The sequence below is a fragment of the Ambystoma mexicanum genome, chromosome 11 (genome assembly GCF_040938575.1).
Source record: "Ambystoma mexicanum isolate Mex_15411 chromosome 11, UKY_AmexF1_1, whole genome shotgun sequence".
Classification (NCBI taxonomy): domain Eukaryota; kingdom Metazoa; phylum Chordata; class Amphibia; order Caudata; family Ambystomatidae; genus Ambystoma; species Ambystoma mexicanum.
In genome coordinates, this window is record NC_090934.1 from 135,267,127 (window position 1) to 135,287,855 (window position 20,729).

At 44.8% G+C, this 20,729-nt stretch overlaps 1 protein-coding gene across 2 annotated transcripts in view; it reads right to left on the minus strand.

Moving 5' to 3' along the window:
• YRDC (yrdC N6-threonylcarbamoyltransferase domain containing) overlaps positions 1-20,459 on the minus strand; it is a 151,434-nt gene extending 130,975 nt beyond the window's left edge. The window contains exons 1-2 of one of the 2 annotated variants that reach the window (XR_011279574.1): positions 20,209-20,447; positions 1,511-1,706 (exon numbers count right to left, since the gene is read on the minus strand). Coding sequence is in view for 1 of the 2 variants with exons in the window: in XM_069622656.1 (XP_069478757.1) it covers positions 1,511-1,706; positions 20,209-20,386 (374 nt within the window). In the remaining variant the exon portion in view is untranslated. Of the gene's footprint in view, positions 1-1,510; positions 1,707-20,208 lie in introns of both variants that reach the window. The other variant, XM_069622656.1, reaches the window with a different exon arrangement.
• Between the last annotated feature and the right edge of the window lie 270 nt (positions 20,460-20,729).

The window sequence follows — 20,729 nt, forward strand, 5'->3', positions numbered from 1 at the left end:
AGACCAAGTAGACGACAAGAAGCGCACAAGGCGTTAGATCCCAGAGACTGTATGGAAGCTAGGGAATAGTAGGGAAGGCCCATTGTCCCAGAGAAATACCGTTATCTCAGCCCGACACCTTTAGCACTAAAATCCACATATATTTTAGTCTGCAGCCTCACCAATTCTTAAATGTCCCACTAGATTTTCAGGACGAGTTCCTTAGTTTACATGGTCCCACTAGATTTTCAGGACGAGTTCCTTCATTAACATACTCAACCTAATCGAAAAGCGCTCGCCCCATGGTTGACAAGCGACAAAATATTTACCAGTGCTTTCTGTAAAATGGTGCATGTCACTCTAAGCACACTTCATAGATGGTGCAATGCTCCCACCCAAAGGCCAGCCACGCAGAGTGAATGGATTTGCCATTTACTGCGAACATTGTTTCCAGTAAATGGCAAATACATTTCAGACACCTCAGTTATCGCCAGTAGGTAGAGTAACCATGCAAATTGTACTCACAATTTATGCGATTGAGCTCGTAGATTTTGTGAGCCTTGGACTGACTCTCCTAGACCCTATAGGTGTTAACCTCACCCACCCTGTTCGGAAGAATATAAAGTTGTTGAACCATATAGACGAGTCCTAGGTTTTTGATTGATCCCTTCATCACAGTCCTAAGACACGGTACCATTGGGATGCTGTGGCAGAATAAGAGGGCCTATGTTAATCCTTATAGGTCCCCAACATCTTTTGGGATGAAATCAACATGCATGGAGTACCCTGCATTTGTGACGTGAATGCATAACTGGAGGATCCTAGTTTATAGTTGTAACTTCACCCTGGCACCAAACCCACAAACCTCTGATTCAGAGTCCCATTCTACATGAAAAGGAGGCAGACTGTCAAAAAATAAATAGTTTATTAAGGATGTGTAATGCCTCTTTGAAGCACTGCAGTATTTGTATTATTCTAATCAAACTTCTATGATTAGGATACCCAATCCACAGATATCGCATGGATGAGGTGCAGTGTTAGTACACCCGAGATCGGTCAAGCAACTGCATATCACACGGACCAACGGCAAGGGCTTACTTAATTTGCTGAGCCACCCCATCCCTGTAGGATAGGGCAGGACAGTGATCTGTACATTCCAAAATGTGCAACTTCTCCTTGCTTCCAACTCCGGAAAGTAATGGGCACCAGAAGAAAGCATGCATGCAGAAAACAAAAATAAACACAATGAACACTCACTCGGGGAACAAATTGGCAAAACTCTGCATCCCCCGCCTCTGCCTTTTAAACACCAGAAAAGCTGCTGAACGGCTCAACTAAGTGGCAAGCTTTGGAATGCCACCTAAAAACGGCCCTGACGCCCACACACAAACAGCCTAGGTACATAAAAGCACATCAGGCGAAGCCCATCTGTAGCATGCATGAATACATGAATGCAGGCTGCAAAATCTGGCATGAAGAGAATACATCTTATTCATTAATAGTCAAAGCAGTTCTTCACCAAACTCCTTACCTGTAAATGTCCTCAATGTTTCCAACGCATATGGCCAGAGGTTTGCTTCCATTACGTCCCTTTACACTGTACATATTTTTTATTGACTGCGAGTTCTGAGCCAGACATGCTAGTCCATAGATGGTGTCTGTGGGGACGCCAACAACGCCTCCCTCCTGTAGCACACGGGCAGTTGTATGCACAATCGAGGACCATCCTGTAAAACGTCAAACAGAGACTTCTTATAATACCAAATTTAAAATACATAAAAGAAACAGAACCCACCATATGGCCCACGTTTCACTGTCACACCTCGAATATTTACATATGTACCCAGCATATCACATGATGTTCCCTCGCTCGTTTCTCCCTCAGTTCTCTCATTTCTAGACGGACGTGTTGACAGGTGTGTGTTTGATTGTGCCACCCAAGCTGTAGCTGTGCTTACATAATGGTATCAGATTGGAAAAAACCCACATATCTTGAAGGGGATGGGCAAAGGGGGGGTACTATATATTCATGGTCAAAAGTAGAATGAGAGCAGCAGCGACAAAGGCATTCCCCATGGTTGGGAATGGCCTCAGGTTTGGAGACATACATGATCATCGCATAACGTGTAGCCTACAGGAATGTTGCAATCATGTGATAATACAATTGGTGGGATTGGGGGGGGGGGGAACAGATAAGCTTAGCCAGAGTTATAATAGCCTTCTTTTAGGAACTAGGTGACCAGGATGCACAGTCTACAATTGTGTTAATGTTCTATTAGTAGCCCGAACAACAGATCAATGGCTAGCAAATATCATTGCACATTCCTTGGACCACACAGAAAGAACAAAACATTCATTTAATTCGGAGTGCGACCATTTCCAAGAAGGAAGGACAACATACTGTGGTTTCTAGACAAAAGGAGCCATTTAAAAAAAAGCAGTTTGAGTACTTGCTCTTACCATTCTAAACTGCCCCTTTTTAAAAAGGGTAAAATATTTTTTTGTAATGATCACTTACTATTTGTTTTTGGTTTAGGCAAAATCGACAATATCGATGTTCTTTAGTGATTATGCCTCGTCTAGCAAGGATTTGATTAGTTAGATGCAAGTTTAGACGTGTTCGTAGCATTTCAACGCGAACGATATTTGATGGACACTTCAAAAGATAACAAGCCATTTGCTTATACTTTTTTGGTGGAAAAAGGCTCGCATCATAGTCCATATATTTAGAGCATAATTGGTGAGTTGTAATCCAGTCATGCCAGTAGATTTTTTTCTTCGCTTTATCAGGGTTATTTAGCAGCAGCTCGATAGAGATGTCAGCTTCTACCAACCAACCCAGGATGCTCTTTACCCACTCCTTCGGAAACGCATCATGCGATAAGCGCATATACAGTGCTAGCGTACACAAGATATTTGTGTTGTCAAAGCCAAGAAGACATTTGCGATAAAAGTTACACATTTTCCACGCCACCACTGCAGATAATGAAATTAAGCCCAGCTCGTACCTTAAGAGGCACATCGGAGTACACTTGGGTAAGGAAAATATAGCTTTCCAAAATTTGCCCTCAAGTAAATCCCAAACGTCCCTACGCCGTGGCTGGAAAGTTTCCGCTCCATAGGAAACAATCGGAACAACTTTCTGATTATAAAATGTAACTATGTGAGTTGTGGTAAATTTGCCGTATCTGTGCAAAATTATTCTTGCCTGTGATGTTAGCGTCAGAATTTTTGTTCTTAATGTATCAAGATAAATTTGATTTTTCACGGTGCCGGAGAAGGGTAATCCCAGGTATTTGTAACTGTGGACAACTTTTAAGGGCGAATTCTTCAAAAGCCATTTGTACTTGCCCATTTTTTGATCTTTACTTTTTTGGCAAATCACTATTTGTGTTTTGCTGACATTAATTGTAAGATTGTTCTTGTCAACATACGTCTCCAGTTTAATTAGCAAATTCTGAAGCCCTCGCGGTGTTTGCGATATTAGCACCAGATCGTCGGCATAAAGCAGCCATGTGATTTTTTGCGTGCCTAATTTAGGAGCGTCAGAGACGGTTTCTTCAAAAGCACCACCGATATCTAGCAAGAAAAGATTAAATAAGGTAGATGCTAGAATGCACCCTTGCTTAAGGCCCCTTAGGGTGTCGATGTTTGCAGACAGGATACCTTCAATTGACAGCCTCACTTGCATGGATGTATTTGAATGTAACATCTTGATTACTGTTAACACTGATGAGGGACAGCCATAGTTTTGCAACTTTTGGAATAATAGTGTTCTGTCTACCGAGTCAAAAGCAGACCGAAAGTCCACGAAGGCCATATATAATGGTTGATTTAAATGGGCATATTTAGATTTGATCATATTCAGCATTATCAAATTTACCGAGGTCCCTAGGCCTGCCACAAATCCAGTTTGAAAAGGATCTCTTTTAAGGGAAATCGCTGACCACCTGTTTAATTCTTGCAGAATGATGCGGCTGTATAATTTACCAGGCGCATCTAACAATGCAATTGGTCTATAATTCTCAGGTAGTGAGCGGTCGCCTTTCTTATGGATTGGTACAATGAGAGAATGTTTCCACGACAGAGGGATTTTCTGAGTAACATTGATGTTTACAAATATCTGATATAGAATCGATGTCCACAAAACTGGATGTTGTTTGAATGTTTTGTTTGACAACCCATCAGGTCCTGGAGCTCTAGATTGACTAATTTTGTTGATAAAGTAGAGTATATCAACTTTGGAAATGTTAATGTGAAAAGATTGATGAGACAGTGTGTCTAGTTGCACGGAGTTAGGCGGTAATGCATACATTTTGGAAAAATAGCTAAGCCAAGTTACTTCCGGTACACACTGAGTTTGTGAAAATGTTTGGATCGGAAATAAGGAGTTGGCTATTACTTTCCAAATTTCCGTCACATTGCTGTTGCGAGTCAGCATTAGCATTTGCTCGCCATCACGCTGATATAGTTTACTACGATGTTGTCGCCGCCAATTTCTGTATGTAATCTTTATTTTGTTAAGTGCTTCAAACCTCCTGTGCAAGGGTAATTTTAGTGCCTCTCTTATTTGACGGCGATATTCAGTTTTTTTATTTCTGATTTCCATATCAAACATATGTATGTGCTTAGATACTCTTGGCTTGCACACTTTAGAGTTGGAGTAATGTTGCATAAGGTCATAATAAGGGACACAATTAACTTGGGAGCTATTGCGCGAGTGACACAGGGATGTACGCAAAGCGTCATCAAATTTTCCAAGACTGGTTTCATTCCAATTTAGGCGATTTAAGGAATTGGATACCGTTAAATGCCCCTGATCGATTTTAGATGGAGTTCTTAAAGGGGTGCCATCAATTGCCCATTCAATAGAGAGAATGCAGTGATCGCTATTCAAATTCTGCTGAATTTTGAAAACCTCAATTTTGGAAAACAACCTATCGTCAACATAGATATAATCAATAGTGGCTTTTTTCCAGCCCTGTTGCCACGTATAGGTTATTTCACCAGTGTCAAATTTGCTTCCATTTATCATACAAAACCCTCTAGAACGCATTAAGTTCTCCCACAGTCTTTGCCTGCTATTTTCTTGCAAATTATCATCATGTAAACAATGCAAATTTAGATCTCCAGCAACAATAGTGTGCTTGATGTTAGGTACCAGTATGATGAAATCTAACATGGTGGATAAATCAAGTAAGAAGTTTTGCATCTCAATACCTTTGGGGTTCCAGTACAAGTTAATAATCGCATACAAGGTCTTTGCAACGGATATGATAGTCAGTTGTGAGAAGAAATTTGGAGCAAATGAGAAAATAATTCCAATTTGTGAAGATATTTTGGCGGCAGTCACAAGGCCAGACATCGGCCGGCCCTTCACACCTTTAATTGCCGGTGAGAAATGTAAACCATGGTTATCCCATAAAGGGGCAGATAAAAACCAGGTTTCTTGCAAAAGAATTACATCAAACTTTGAAAGAGGGTCTTGTGTATTATTAATCAGATGACGATGGCCGCGAGTATTCCAAGACCCTAGGGTTATAGTTCGTGCTTTATTGACCTTGCAAGGAAGTTAGCTTCTGGAATCGCAATTACAACGGCATTGATTTGAGGTGACAGCAGCAGTATTAGTCTCAGTAAAGCTTTGTGCCTTGTTAATTTCATTTGACGCCGTCTTTACCCAGGATTCCGCACACAGGGAGCCATTAGTGGGCGTCACAGGACCTAGTAGTAATAAGAATCCAAGTTCGAGTAATTGGGCTTTGGCATCCCATATCAGATTCCTGATAACACGGGACGTCAGCCAAATGCAGGCTGTACTCACTACATTGTCATTGAAGAACTCCACCTGTGCAATGTCGGCCGATCCAATATCCTGCAATATGGGAATATCAGAAAAGATCTGTAAGATGCTATGTCTGTTTAGTACATATTGCGGAAAGGGAGCTGGCCGACAACCCAACACTAAAGCAATATTAGATTCTTTATCTCTTTTTGTTTTCAGTATAGATTTTATCTGAGGTTTGTTGGGGACAGGAATTAAGTTGGTGGGACCAGACTGTTTTGGTTTAGACCGTAGAGAATTTATTAGTGAAGCAATTTCCGCTTCCTGACTTGGAAATGATGGCTCAGCTGGAAGAGTTGTTTCATCATCAACACATTGAAATGTGACCATACGTTCAGGTACTTGAGGGATGGAGGTGGTTAATTTGGCAGATTTGAGTAAGGGAGCTTTGAAAGTTGTTGACGTTGAAAAAGCACTCATATAGGCATCCACTTCATTTCTAATTTCTAAACGTCTTCTTGCTAGCATCTGTTGCTCGCAGCCAGCCAGGGAGGACAGTGAGAATGTAGGAGACTGAGTCGAAGAGCAGCTATTAATAATTTCTCTGGACGTACCTTGAGGTATCGCCGCTTCAGAATTAATTATATTAGAGGATGACTCGTATATGGACCCAGCAGGCAGCTTGGATTTTGATGATAGGGCTTGAGGGTGAGCTTGCTGATTTCCTGCTAGTTCGTAATTTTCAACAGCTTGCACTAAATGATCTAGTGGCGCATAAGGTTCAGCAGCAATCAGATTTTTGTTGGCACAATCAAGCTTGAGTTTACGCAGCTGATTCAAATGCGCATATTTTTTTGTAATGACACTAGAGGTTTTCTGAACCTGTTTTTTTGGTAATGTGAGCGTGTTAAAAAAGGATTTAGAGCTTGCTGGGTTGGGTATTTCTGTATTTTTGATGTTCTTAGCTTTTTTAGAAAGTGCAGATTTCGTTTTTTTAGATGGTTCCTTGTTTGATAAACAGGTCTTTGAACTCGAGATAGAAGATTTTTTGGTAAATATTTTAAATTGAGCTTGAGGAGCTTCAATAGACGTCATGACTTCAACGTCATCAGTAGCCTCTGTAGTAGCCTCTCTAATAATCTGACCAATATAAGGGAGCGAACACAAGATTCCAGAGTTGTCCACGGTGATTGGGGACAAAAGATCAGCTCCTTGTTGGTCTATGCTCACATTTGCCACTGAATTTTGTGACAAGATTGGCGGTACAGAGTAAGGAGCAGAGGTTAGATCAACTATAAGGTTAGGGGCCGAAGTTAAGTCTACCAACGGCGGCTCAGCCGCAATCGTAGGAGCTGAAGTTAGGTCCACCACCAATGGGAGCATAAAGGGCGATGAGCACTGGTCAACTGTCGTCCTAGGATTCCCAGGATTTGTCTTTGGATTCACACCTTGATTGGCCCAGATTATTTCTTGTTTGGCTTGCCAAGCCAACACAGAGTAATTGCATGCTTTGTACGTCCAGTTTGGAGTTCAATGTATTGAATAGAGTTGTCAAAGTTTGCATTGTCAAATTCATAGCACCCAAAGTTAATTCCAGCACTTTAGAAATATTTGAACAAGGAGGAACTTGATTCACTGGAGAAAACTTCCGTGGAGTGGGATGAATAAAAGAAGAGGTTACATTTGATCTAGTGCAACCCCCATCAGAGAATAGTTTTGGTGAGAAGGACAAACCTCCCAATGATTGATTTAACAGAAAGTCAGAGTCAGGGGGAGACAGATCGATAAGCACCATTTCCTCTGAACATTTCGTAACCTCAAGATTATGTTTCGAGGGAGGATAGTGAGCTACAGATTCACCTCTTAGCACTGTGCTGTCAGAGAGTGAAACATGCACAGTGGAACCACACACTTCTTGTAATTGATTGGAAGTATTGGGGCCCACTTGCTTAGCACTTAGAGAGGGATGTGAAAGAGATTTAGGATTAACACAGTCCGCATAAAAGGATCTAATGTCTTTTGAATTTGTAACATTTTTTAGTCTTGATGCTGATGTGTCACGAGCAATTACTCGTTTTTTACTTTTGGCTGCTAGGTTGGCCGCAGGCCCGGCCCCTGTAGCTCGTGGAGTCGAGACACAGGGGGCGGCCTGGACATGCAATTTGTTCACAAGCAATGGTCCAGACGCCATTTGAGGCAAGGCTTTTTTTAAACTCGATTCATTCACACACATGGTAATAGTATCAGTGGTGGGATTAGAAGGCGGGTTCACACCGCTTTTTTTGACAAACAATTTTGGCAAAGGCAATGGCGGCATTCCAGTACGTAAGGTATAAATATTACGGCTCATGATGTTACTTCAAAGCTTCACTGACGAATTGCTAACGAACCACTAGAGATAAATATTTGTGGTTCTGTGAAGTGTATATTGCCTGGCAAAAGAGAGGAAAAATTACAATTAACTCCCTCACTCCTCTGAGAGGCCCCTCGCTTTGCTCGCGCCGCAGCGGCGAAGCGGCAAAGCGGGACTTCGCCGGTGCGCGCGCGCGGTGCGCGCGCGAGTCCTATTTTATAGGCACGCCCACAATGGTACCCAGACAAAGTGCCTAAAAGTAAATAGAGACCACAATTAGCACATGTATGATGTTAAATATATATATATAAATATATATAAAGCCTCAAGTCCATATATAGCAGGTCAAAGCAAAAGCAGTCTTCACCTTGTGGTCAAGGTAGTTCAAGGTAGTCCCAAATCAAATGGAGAGCAGAGCAGAGCAGCGGGCAAAGCGGGACTTCACGGGACTTCGCCGGTGCGCGCGCGCGGTGCGCGCGCGAGTCCTATTTTATAGGCACGCCCACAATGGTACCCAGACAAAGTGCCTTGTGGTCAAGGTAGTTCAAGGTAGTCCCAAATCAAATGGAGAGCAGAGCAGAGCAGCGGGCAAAGCGGGACTTCACGGGACTTCGCCGGTGATCACTTACAGTGCATTTTGTGTTCACAAGAAGCCGTTACATTTGCCTTAATGAGCCAAACACATTATCAAAACCTAGAATAACAATATAAATAATGTTCTGGTAAAAGGTTATAATTCCGAGATGGACTGTCTGGTTCACACCCATTGTATTTTGCTAAATATCCCCATGAAAAGGGGAAAGGGGACAAATGGCACGAATTAGTGTTCTGGCTAAAATCAAAAGAGCAGTTTGGAAACAGCGCCAGAGCTTCATATTTGACTAATATGTTTGTTATGGGGTGTATGCTTTAATTACCAAGTACAAAATGCACTGTGGGCTTTGTGCTGGTTTCAGTTTTCACAACACTAACTATAACATGCAAGTGTTTGAAACCATAAACCGCAGTCACTCATCTGGACAGGCTCGGGATTAGGTTAGGACGGGGAAAATACGGCTGTGACAACTATCACACTATTGATGCCTGAGGGCAACCTGCTTTTCGTTCCTCCTACTCTATGCTGGATAGCAGCATTTTAGAACAGGAGGAGCTGATCAGTCACCAATGCACAGACATCCTTATAGAATATATAGATGTAGGATTAATTTACATTTTATGTTCTGTACAGCAATGTATGCAAAAAAAAAAAAAAAAGCGACAAAAGAGGTGGGTTCATTATCGCTCAATAGTCCTTCCAAATTCACCTCTCTGATGAGTCTTTGAAAATCCCCATTCCAATCTCCCTTTGTTGCTCACTCCTTGTTTCGACTTGCACAGCCTTTCCTTCATTCATGTCCACCACCAAATCTAGTTCTAGTTCCCCATCTCAGACTCCCCACCACTCCTCCAGAATTCCCAATTTCAGGCATTAAACAAATGACCCAACCAAATCATATACACAGTCGTTTTTAAAAACAAGAAGTGGTAAAGCAGACTGTTTTGGCTTTTCTATAGGTTGACATGTTCCCCAGTCAGCTATGTTTAACATTACAACTTTCAAATATTAGAATGTCTTACAAATGATTTCAATTAAATTATAAACAGGTGCAGAGGGATGGGCGAAATACCCCCTCCTCCCCTCCCATGAGATACTGTTAGGAATGGTATTCCTATCATATGTTTATTCCCCTGATGTATCCTTCTTCCTGAATGCATGCTGTTTGTCTGACTGGAATGTTGAGTGTGTGAGCTTCCACCTGGGCAGTTGGTGATTATGTAGCCTAGGTGGTGGGAGCCAGTGGGCTTCCCTAGTAGTGTACTTACTAGCTCCTTGTGATTTAAAGTAACCTGAAGATCACAGCTAGCTACCAGAGTATTCTTTATATAAGTACCCTGACTACTGGTCATAACAATTGACGACGAGCTGGCCTTTGTGAGGACCTTGGAGAACCCAGGGGAAGACAAGTACCTGTGTGAATGCAAGCTAGGGAGAGGAGAAAGGAGACTGCTGTGGGGGGTGCAGAGCAGGAAGCAGAGAGTCCAGAGGAAAGAAGAGGGAACCCAATGCCCCCCCATGATGAGTCCCAACACATAGGGGAGAAGTAAAGGAGTCTGACCTGGTAGGCACCGAGGAGAAGTAATTTTGGCAGAGAATATTAAGGTGCCTTAAAGAGTCTTAAAGATGCCGGAGAATGCTTTGGTTGGCACCTGAGGAGAAGTAAGAGTGCCAGAGACTGAGATGTTTGGCACAAAGCAAATGTAAAGGCGGCAGCACCAGAGACTGAGTGGTTTGGCACCCAGCAAATGTAAAGGAGGCAGGGTTGCCCTGGATGGCGCCTTTACAGAAGAAATGGTGTCAGAAGCCAGATATAAAAGTGCCAGTGACTGTTCTGGTTCCTCTGAGGTGCCATGGGAGTCTGTAGTTCGGATTATCCAGAAGCTGCCCCAAGGTGTGGAGTTGTTGATTAGAGTGCCTGGCGGCCATTGAGTACATGGGCACAGGACATGTTGATCGCAGGATTCCTGTGCAGTGTACAGAGCACAGTGTGGCTGCCGGAGGAAAGGGACTTCCAGTAATTAGCCACATGAAAGGAACTGAACTGGATATTTGAAGGAAATTAACGGGATATTCTTATGCCCCCTCCGAGCCTCGCACATGAGGCTGTGTGTGGGGTGCTCAGGCGTTGTGCTGCGCTGGTTTGGACAATGGAGTCAGCGAGCTGTAGTGAGGGTTAGTGAGGAGAGCTCTGATCGCTTCTGTGAGTGTAGAGGCAGTGACGACGTCATCGTACAGTACGGTGGTGGTAGCAACGATGGGCCTCAGAGGAAGGCACCTGAGGACGTGTCCCTGTGTGACTAGGAAGTCAACCTTGGGTCCCGAACTTGTATTGGGAAGTTTACACAGGAGTTAGAGAGGCGATGGAGGACAGATTACGCTGGTATGCGGCGAACCAGCTGTACTGCAGGTCTACGGCGAGCCAACGGGTGGCGCAGAGGCAGCCTTTGTGCACTGCATGTGATGCCAAAGTGGGTAACAATAGTTTCTGGTTGGCCTGCGGTGAGTCATTCCGGGGGCACGGACACAGTCTGAGCATTATACGAGGTACGTTCTATTGTACGATGAGACAGACGTAGGTGAAACTGCTCTGCTTCTGATGTTGATTAGTCTATGTGTTGCAGTGCTTACTGGTGAATAGGGGCACTCGACAGGGAGAGCGACAGTCCTGCGTCTCTAGGAAGATTGAGCTAATTGTCTGTAACAATGAAGATTCCATCTGCTAATAGCGCAGGGAGCTCTTGATTCTATTAAAGACAAGGAGGCGAGCATTAAGCTTTCTCTTCTCTTTATTTTACTCTCCAGCAGTTTCAACAAATAAGTCATATTTAAACATTTTAAAAAGAAATGTTTTTAAAAAAACTTCAAGTCCCATCATTCCCTGTAGTTTCAGTCTCTAGTCTCTATGCCTTAGTCCTTCCTGTTCCTGTGCTCCTCCTCTTTTGACTGCTTTAAACTGCAATCCTCTGTAACATTAACTTGCCAATGGGCCCAACAGCTTCGCATTCCTTGCTTTCTGCAGAATCGATCTCTTGCTTCAGAACTTGCAATTCGATCGGATCAATCCAGCTTCCTCGAGTATGATTCAGCCGTTCTTTTGGTCATCTCCTAATGTCGCAAAATACCAATGGATTTATGTTAGGGCTGGGAATACACACCCTATTCTGGGAGGAAATGGTCATCATGGTTACTTACAATGCATACTTCGTTCATTACATTAACTTTTCCCATTTCCTGTGTATCTGGGTCGGGAATTAATGCTCGCCTCCTTGCCTTTAATAGAATCAAGAGCTCCCTGTGCTATTAGCAGGAGGAATCTTCATTCTATGTCAAGACGGAGGCGAGCATTAAGCTTGTTCAAAGCTTCTTGCTACTGCTCCTGCTATTGTGTTGATTGGCCTAAAATAAAACGTCCTAAACGTTTTATCACTAGCCCAATCTGCTGCTTTCATGATATCTTGTAAGGCTGTGCCTTGCCCCAACGCCTTTGAAGCCATCGCTCCTCTGACTGCATGCGCTCTGAATGTAGATAAAGCAATGCCCGCTAGGCCCATGATATCTCTGACCCATCTCGCTATCGTGGCTGATGCTACGCCTTTGTGTGGTTTTCTGTGCGCTACAAGTAGTTGGGTTGTTCCTACTGGTCTCATTTCAGCTGTTCTACTTTCGTACCCTTTTATACATGAGGCCACGCACCATTTCGGATAGTCTTGCATGTATGGGTATGTGAATGTGATTGTAGATGAACCTGTCCTAGTTCTCTTTGCCAGGTTAAAGGTTACTCCTTCCGGCCCATATGTCTTTCTATCTATCTCCAGTGCTTTCACATCTGCCCCTCTCCTGCATGATACCATACACAGTAACATGGCTAGTTTCCCTGATACTTGTTATAGTGACAGGTATCTGTTGCAAGGGCAGTCTGCTAGCAGTTTCAGCACCACCGATACGTCCCATAGCACCTTGTACTTAGGCTGTGGTGGTTTCCTAAATCTTATTCCTTTTAGGAGTCTAATCACTGCTATGTTCTCCCCCACTGGTGTACCATCTAGTGGTATATGACCTGCTGAAATCGCAGATCTGTAGACTCCTATGGTTCAATATGCTTTGCCATCTTGCAGAAGTTCTGCCAGAAAATTCAGTACTTCGACTAAAGGTGCAGAAACGGGATGAATATCTCTCCTTCTGCACCATGACTACCACTTATTCCAAGCTGCGTCGTAGCTCCTTCTGGTTGAAGGTGCCCATGACTCAGCGATGAGACTTGCAGCCTGCGCCGAAATGCCCGGGAGGTTCCAGCGTCTCCTGCTATCCTGCACGCCATCAATGGCAGCATCCCCTTCACTCTCAGAGGGTGAAGATGACCCAACTGGGTCCGTGAGCAGGCTCACTCCTTGGAGTAACATTCTCGGGTAATCTGCTAACATTTCCATGAGTGCTGGAAACCAAACTTGTGATTTCCATTTTGGAGCTATTAATATCAGATTCGCCGCTTCTCTGCGAGCTTTCGCCAGGACTCTGCTCAGCATTAGGAAGGGCGGGAAGGCGTACAGAATCTGTTCTCTCCAGTCCTTCAGAAAAGCATCCACTCCAGCAGCTGCTGGGTCCAACCTCTAGCTGAAGAACCTCTCTTTCTGTGCGTTCAGTCTGGACGCAAACAGATCTGTATGGACCGGTCCCCAACGTTCTTCCAGCTGTCGGAAAAACCTCTCGATCCAGCTTCCAATCGCTGGAGTCCGAGAGGTACCTGGAGTTCCAGTCTGCTATCACGTTCTGTGATCCTGGCAGGTATTCTGCTACTACCGAGATCCATGATTCCAGACAGGAGTGCCAGAAATCTTTGGCCATTTCCGCCAGGAGTTTGGATCTCGTCCCTCGGTGGTTGATGTATTTTACTGCTGAAATGTCCATTTTCAACAGAATACAAGAGTTCACTTTCCCTTTCGTAAACGCCTTGATCGCAAATGATCCGGCTAGTAGTACAGTTGATGTGAAGTTTTAGTTCTTCCGAACTCCACTTCCCTCCTGTCGGAAGGTCTCCGCAACGGGCTCCCCAGCCTGCTCTGCTGGCGTCCGACTCTATAATCAGGTCTGGACGATCGCCGAAAATGGCTCTCCCGTTCCATGCTTCCATGTTTGCTAGCCACCACTCCAGTTCTGTTGTGGCTTCCAGGTCGATGTGGACTAGCTGCTGATATTGCAGACCCTGCTGAAGGTGTCTTATCTTTAGTCTTTGTAGGGCTCGACAGTGTAGAGGCCCTGGGATATTGCTTGTATGGAGGGTGCCAGGAGGCCCACCACTCGTGCTATTGTGCGTAGCGATATAACTGCTTTGCTGAGACATGTTCTTATCTCCCTTTTTATGTCTCTTATTTTCCTGTTTGGAAGTTCTAGTGTCGATGACCTGGTGTCTATGATGAAACCTAGGAATTCTATTCTCTTGGCTGGTTTCATTTCCGATTTTTCTCGGTTCACTAGGAATCCCAGTGACGTTAGGAGATGCACTACCCAGCTAGACTGGTAGCGGAGCGTCTCCCTGCAGCTGGCCATCAGAAGAATATCGTCTAGGTATATAATCATACGAATCCCCTTCTCCCCGATCGCTGCTGCTACTGGTTTCATAATCTTCGTGAAAGCCCATGACGCTGAGGCTAGGCCAAACGGCATGGTTGCAAACTGCCATAATTGCTCGCCCCAGTTGAATGCTAGGAATGGACGGAAATCTCTTTGAACTGCTATTGTCAAATACGCGTCTTTGAGATCTATCCACACCAACCAATCATCCTGCCTGAGTGTGTCTCTGAGATGGTGGGTTCCTTCCATTTTGAAATGGTTGTACGCTACCCATCTGTTCATGTCTTAGATTTATTACGGGTCTCACTTTGTCCTTTCGATAGACCAAGAACATGTTGCTCACAAATTTGGGAGGAGTCTCACAAGGCTCTATCGCCTGCTTCTCCGCTAACTTCTGTAGCTCTGCGTGTAAAAGATCTATCTCTGTTTGTGTTTTTGCTAGAGGACGGGGAACCCGACCTCGAGTGGGCGTCTCTATAAATTCTATGTGCATGCCTTTTACTGTCCGTAAAACCCAGGCGTCGCTGGAAAGCGCATGCCAGTTCTCCCAGAATACTGCAGTTCTCCCCCCAACTGGTGGGTAAATTAAGATTCTCACCTGTGGGGAAGTTGTGTCCTCTCCCTTGACCTCTGCTACGTCTTCCTCTCGGGAAGCGACCTCTGGGGGGAAAGAATGCATCTAAATGTCTGTTTTCCCAGTAATTAGTTCCGTTTCCTTGAGGCCTCCTGAATGCTTGGTAGCGACCGGCCGCTCGGCCTCTAGACTGACCGGTCCCTCCAAATATTTGTCCCGGGAAAATCTTTTTCATGGATGCTTGGGCCTTTTCTAGGGAGGTGTATGTTCCTACAAACCTCCCCATTTCTTTGCCGAAGGTTTCACCGAATAGAAGACCATGCGCAGCTTCGCCCGCTTCATAGGATGATCAATCTTAAGTAGAAGTCCTTTCCTGCGTTCAGAAGAAATTGCGCAGTTCGCATTGCCTAAAAGGCATACTGCCCTCTGGGCCCAGTTCGCTAGGACTCCTGGGTCCACTTCTTCCCCCGTGTCCTTCGCACTTTCAGCCAGATCCATGATCTTCGCTAATGTTCCCGCAATGTCGAGAAGTTTCTCCGGACAGCTTTTCCAAGAGCGATCAATGCCTTTTCTTGGATCCTTGTTGGATTTTGAGACAAATGATAACATTTTCGGGTCAAGCTCCGGAGCCTCTGCTACCTTGCCTGGTAACTCCGGTTTCAGGCATTCTGCTCTCATCCTCTGCCCGACGACTTTCTCTAAAGCTTTTCGCAATCTCTGCGTCATGTATTTCGCCACTCTTGGCGATGGTACCCATTCTGATGATCTTGGGTTCCTGATATCTTCAGGATTAAACATATCGGAGGTCTCTTCCTCCTCTAAATTGTTGAGCTTTCTGAGCCTCTTCCTCGGCGGAGGTTGGCTGCTCTCGTCCCCTTCGTTGTCTGCCTCTTCTTGTGAGGAGGTAGGGGATTCTGGAATTTCCTCTTCGGGGAAACCTCCTTCTATGTTGCCCATATTATCATCCCCTGGGTAGGGGGTCTCGAGGCTCGCACCTGCGATTTTTTTTATGAACGCTTCTCTTAGCTTACTAAAAGCGTCCAAAGCCTACGGGGCCTCAGTACTTGCCCCCTCAGTTGGGCCCGGGAGTCAGAAGAGTCTTTGCTCTTCCGGGCCTTGTTACACCCCTTGAGGTCCTTTGCTGCAACCCTGGTGGACGTGCTGTCTTCGGTTCATTTACCTTTTGTGCTCAGGTATAGTTCTATGGTGTGCAGCCTGTTTTGCAGAGGTCTCACCCCCTGCGCTATTGCCTCTGTGAGCGAGTCTCCCAGCACTTCTTTAAAGCTGTAGGCTAAATCTTCCGGATAGATTGCCTCTTGCTCCTCATCACGCCATTCAAAATTAGACAATAGTGTGCTGTTTAGGTGCCTTTCAATACCTTTCCAGGTGGAGGGGCACGTCCACTGCTCCACTCTATGAGGATGCACCTGTCTGCACTATTTCTTGGTGGGCAGGATTTCTCAGGGCTAGGTTCTATGCCCTATGCCTGGGAATATATGTGTTAATTGAGTGTATCGATCCAAAGAGCTTATACACGCTCTGTATCTTACTGTGCGGCGAGAAAACACTTCCGAAATGAAGCTTTCTCCGCGCCGTGTGTGTAACTCCACCCCCTCAAGGGTGGGGGCTCCTCAAGACGAGCGCTCGCGCTCTTATTGGCTTCCTGGTCGGGAGCTTCGCTCCTCCCTCGCAACGGAGGGGGGAAAAAAAACTCTCCCTTTGCGAGCGCGAGCTGCTGTGTGTGCTCGCGCTCCACCCCCACAAGGGTGGGGGCTCTTATATGATCGCTAACGCGAACTGGAAAGAAAGGTTTCCTGCTCGTGCTGCTTGCTCCCCCCCTCCAAGGGTGGGGGCCACCCGCACTCAGCCGCGCTGGGGAGCGCTGCGGGCCTGAATGAGGAGATCGGCAGGCACCTGATATGCCGGTAATGCGGCACGGGGCCGCCGATTCTTCTCAGTGAAAACAAATTACTTTCTCACTGCACGCTGTGCTGCACTCTCGCTGGGCCGCACAATGAAGCCCATACTATTAGAACCCCGTCATATTATTACATGCATTACACTTTATAAGCATACAAATCACGGAGCTCTGAAATAACGTGTACTTATCTGGAGAGCAGGAAAAGAAGGAGGAGCACAGGAACATGAAGGACTAAGGCATAGAGACTAGAGACTGAATCTACAGGGAATGATGGAACTTGAAGTTTAAAAAAAAAAAATGTTTTCACGAAATAGGACTTATTTGTTGCTGCTGGAGAGTAAAATAAAGAGAAGCGAAAGCTTAATGCTCGCCTCCGTCTTGACATAGAATTGTGGTCGACACTAAAATACCTGCTGGGTTATTAGTATTTTCAATCTTTACGTTTAGAGTGGTTGAAGCGTGTTCCCGGTAGGGTGGGTTTAACGGTTGTTTTCAGTTGTGTTGATAGTACGATACGGTGGATATTGTCGGAAGCATGTAACATTTGAGGCATTTCAGGTTTTGAGTTACGTAATGGCAACGTGGACTTTTTGCACCAAATTGCAGGTGGAGTGAAGATACTCCTACAACGCATTTGAGGATGTTCAGGTTGTTTTAAGTTTGCAGGTCATCTGTGCAACATGGACTTTTGGCATTGAATTTGTATGTTGTGTGTGGATGTTTCTTCTTTGATAGGATGCCGTTTGACATGCGAATCTAACATTGTTTGAGGGTTTGCAGGAGGTTTAGTTTGCATCCCAGAGGTATGAAACACTGACTTTTAGGAGTTTTATGTGAACAATGTATCGGTGTAATTTTAGGTCACTGTAGAGTATTGTTGCAATACAAGACATGCGCAGAGTTTTTTGGGTTTTGTGTATGGGTCAGATCATTAGCCCATTGATTTAGAGTACGTGTGAGTTGCATGTTCTTGCATTGTAGTATGGGTGTGAATGGTGACCAATTCTTGTTTGGTGGATGAGAGGTGAGCATGGGTGTGAATAGTAACCCATTTTTTTGTGTAAGGCAAGATGGTACATGTGTTTTGATGCTGTGTAGGCAAATTGAGTATGGGTGAGAGTGGTAGCCTTCTGGAGGTAACAGGTGTGGGTCAGGGCACTGCCCGCATGCTGTTGGTAGTACGGGTGTGGTTGGGACGCCCCCACATCTCGTTGTCAGTTTGCCACAGTGTCCAGTGGCAAGATAGGTTTGGGTTTAGCTGGACGGGAGTGGTTCTAATTCCCAAGAGTTGTAATAATATCCAAGTCCAGAGTTTGAGGATCTAGTTGGAGTAGATTTTGGGGGGTGGGGGGGAGAGTTAGCCCCGCCATGTAAACGTAGGTTTTCTGTTTTCCTGTGCTTTCAATTTGTAAAGTAACCTGAAGATCAAAGCTGGCTAACAAAGTATCATTTACAAGTACCCTGACTGCTGGTCATAAAAATGACATGATGCAGAAGAACAGAATATAGCGTGAACACCCATACTATTTCGGACCAATTCCTAGTGCGATGAGCGATAAGTATTTCGAGAAGAACCCACTCAGCCAGCTCTACAGACCAGGTGCGGTACAAACCTTGCCCAGAGTAGACAAAGACCCTCAGGCTGCAACAAAGTCTTGCTTCACTGTCTCCTGAGAAATAGGAGAAGGCAATGCTGGCTGCTAGCACTCCTCCGAGATGAAAGACCAGAAAACACCCCGAGAAAAGCAGCACATTAAGTGAAGTCAAAATGGGGGAAGCAGCTAGAAGAGAAGCGGAAGAGCTGGGAGGCATTGGGTTCATTGGAAGTGAGCAGAGAAAGAGAGGGTGGATGGGTGAATCCGGTATCACCTGTGCAACAGAGAATATGAAGTGACTTCTCGTGGTATATCACAGCAGGCACAGTGATAGTGGGGGAAAAAACGGAAAGGAGAAAGGTTACAGAGGAGGGGGAATGGTGGGTCTCTACAAACAACCGCTCAACCCAGTTGTAATGGGCGCTAAAAGAAAGTTAGCCTTTGCACATTTTAAAAGGACAGTGGAGATATTTTACATGAGGCTCCCCCTCAGAGAAGGAGGGCAAGATGACTTTTCTGAATAACAGGAGGGCGGTCACAATTTACTCTACATATCTAGAAATGTAAAAGGTTTCACACACTTTGCAAATTTTAGTGCATCAGGTTAGAGGCAAGAGGTGTCCGCAATCACTGGTAGCAGGTGGATCTGTTGTGACACACTCCTTAGATCAGATTCCTCTGCCCACAACAATCTAGGACAGATTGACTAGAGGAATTTGAGTATTTTCAGCACATGTACTGGAGGTCCCTCAAGTGCATGCAAATCCAGCAGGGGTCCAGGAGGTTCCCAGAGTATATACAGGAGTTCCCACGTTATCTTTAGCAGAAGTACAGAGGGATACCCAAGCATGAGCATCTTCGGCAGATTCCAGGCTCAATGCATTCCTATGGAAAAATGTACATCTCCCGATTTCTGTGACAAAATCTCCCTCCCAGGGGCTTCCGAATGTTGGCATATATGTACTTGAAACAGAATGTTTCAAATTCAATCGTTGGCTTACATTTATCAGCTCTATTTGTGGAGCAACCAAAACTCCACCAAGTTACAATTGAACGTTTCTCAAGTCACTTCATAAAATGCACATTCAACACATTTTAAACATGTTCGTGGTTAGGAACCTTGTGTAGCTGGTTTGGTGTTCTCTCACTATGCTCGTGTGAAATATTTACGGGCCAGAGTACAATGGAAAAAAAAACTCTAGTCGATTGTGGAGTAAAAATTGCAGCCAATATTTTATGTACTTTTCTCAATTCACCGTTTTGTTGTACATCATGTTCTTATTTAAAATGAATAAAAATTATTAAACACAAAAATAAATTGCAGCCAAGGGGCCCCATGTCATGCCAGTCCTAGTTTTGTACAATGCATCGTGGGATTTGTAGGCCTGTTTTCGCTAAGAATGGAACTACATGTCCCAAACCAGAACTAGTTATATGTGGTATGTGTTATATGCTATATGTCAATGCCCACTTGGCAGCTATGAGCATATATTTACATGTCCCAGCAAAAAATGTGCAAAACCAAAACTAGTTCAGGTTTCATATGTCAAAGTCCCATTTGGCAGCTATGAGCATATATTCTTTTTTTCGACACCAAGTTACCTTACCTCGGTTGAAAAATGCGCATTTGCAAATGTGTAATTTACTTTAATGATATGGTATTTATCATGTGTAAACCCTTATTGGTTATTAGGATAAAAACGTACAACTCCAATACATTTCTTTTAGGCACCTGTTCACACAACTGACGCAATAACCGGATACGTAATTTCCGGCAAATCAGAACACACACAACCATTTAGCAGTTCCCTCGTCGTGCGCATGCTCAGACTCACCAGCCGCCGAATGCGTGTGCTGCCCGCATAGCCCGTTGGGGACTCCAGCGCCCCCTCCCGGCAGGGTGAGCAACCGGCATCCCTCCTTGCAAACGGGGGCTACAGTGGAGGCGCTGCAGCCATTTAGAGCCGCCAGGGTGAACGGGAGTCTGACCGCGGCCGCCAAAGCTGCACGCATGGGCTAGAATTAAGAGCTGGGTTACTTCCGGCTTCCTCTGACAAATTGGGAAAGCACACACCGGCGCATGCGCATTAAGTATACGCGTGCTCCGCCTTTATTTCTGCCGACTTGTTGGATGTTAGTAGAAGCAAGAGAGACAGTGCGCAGCATCATGTCTACTGCGGCGCTTTCCGTGTCATAAATATGGGAAATGCCAACTACATAACAGAAAAAGCACCACTATTGGTGTAGCAAAGAGGGTTGCTATAACTACGGAATAACCCTGCCTCCCACAACGTGACTGATGCAACACTATGTCACTATTGCATTGGCATGTTTTTGGTAGGGCCGCAATTAGCAT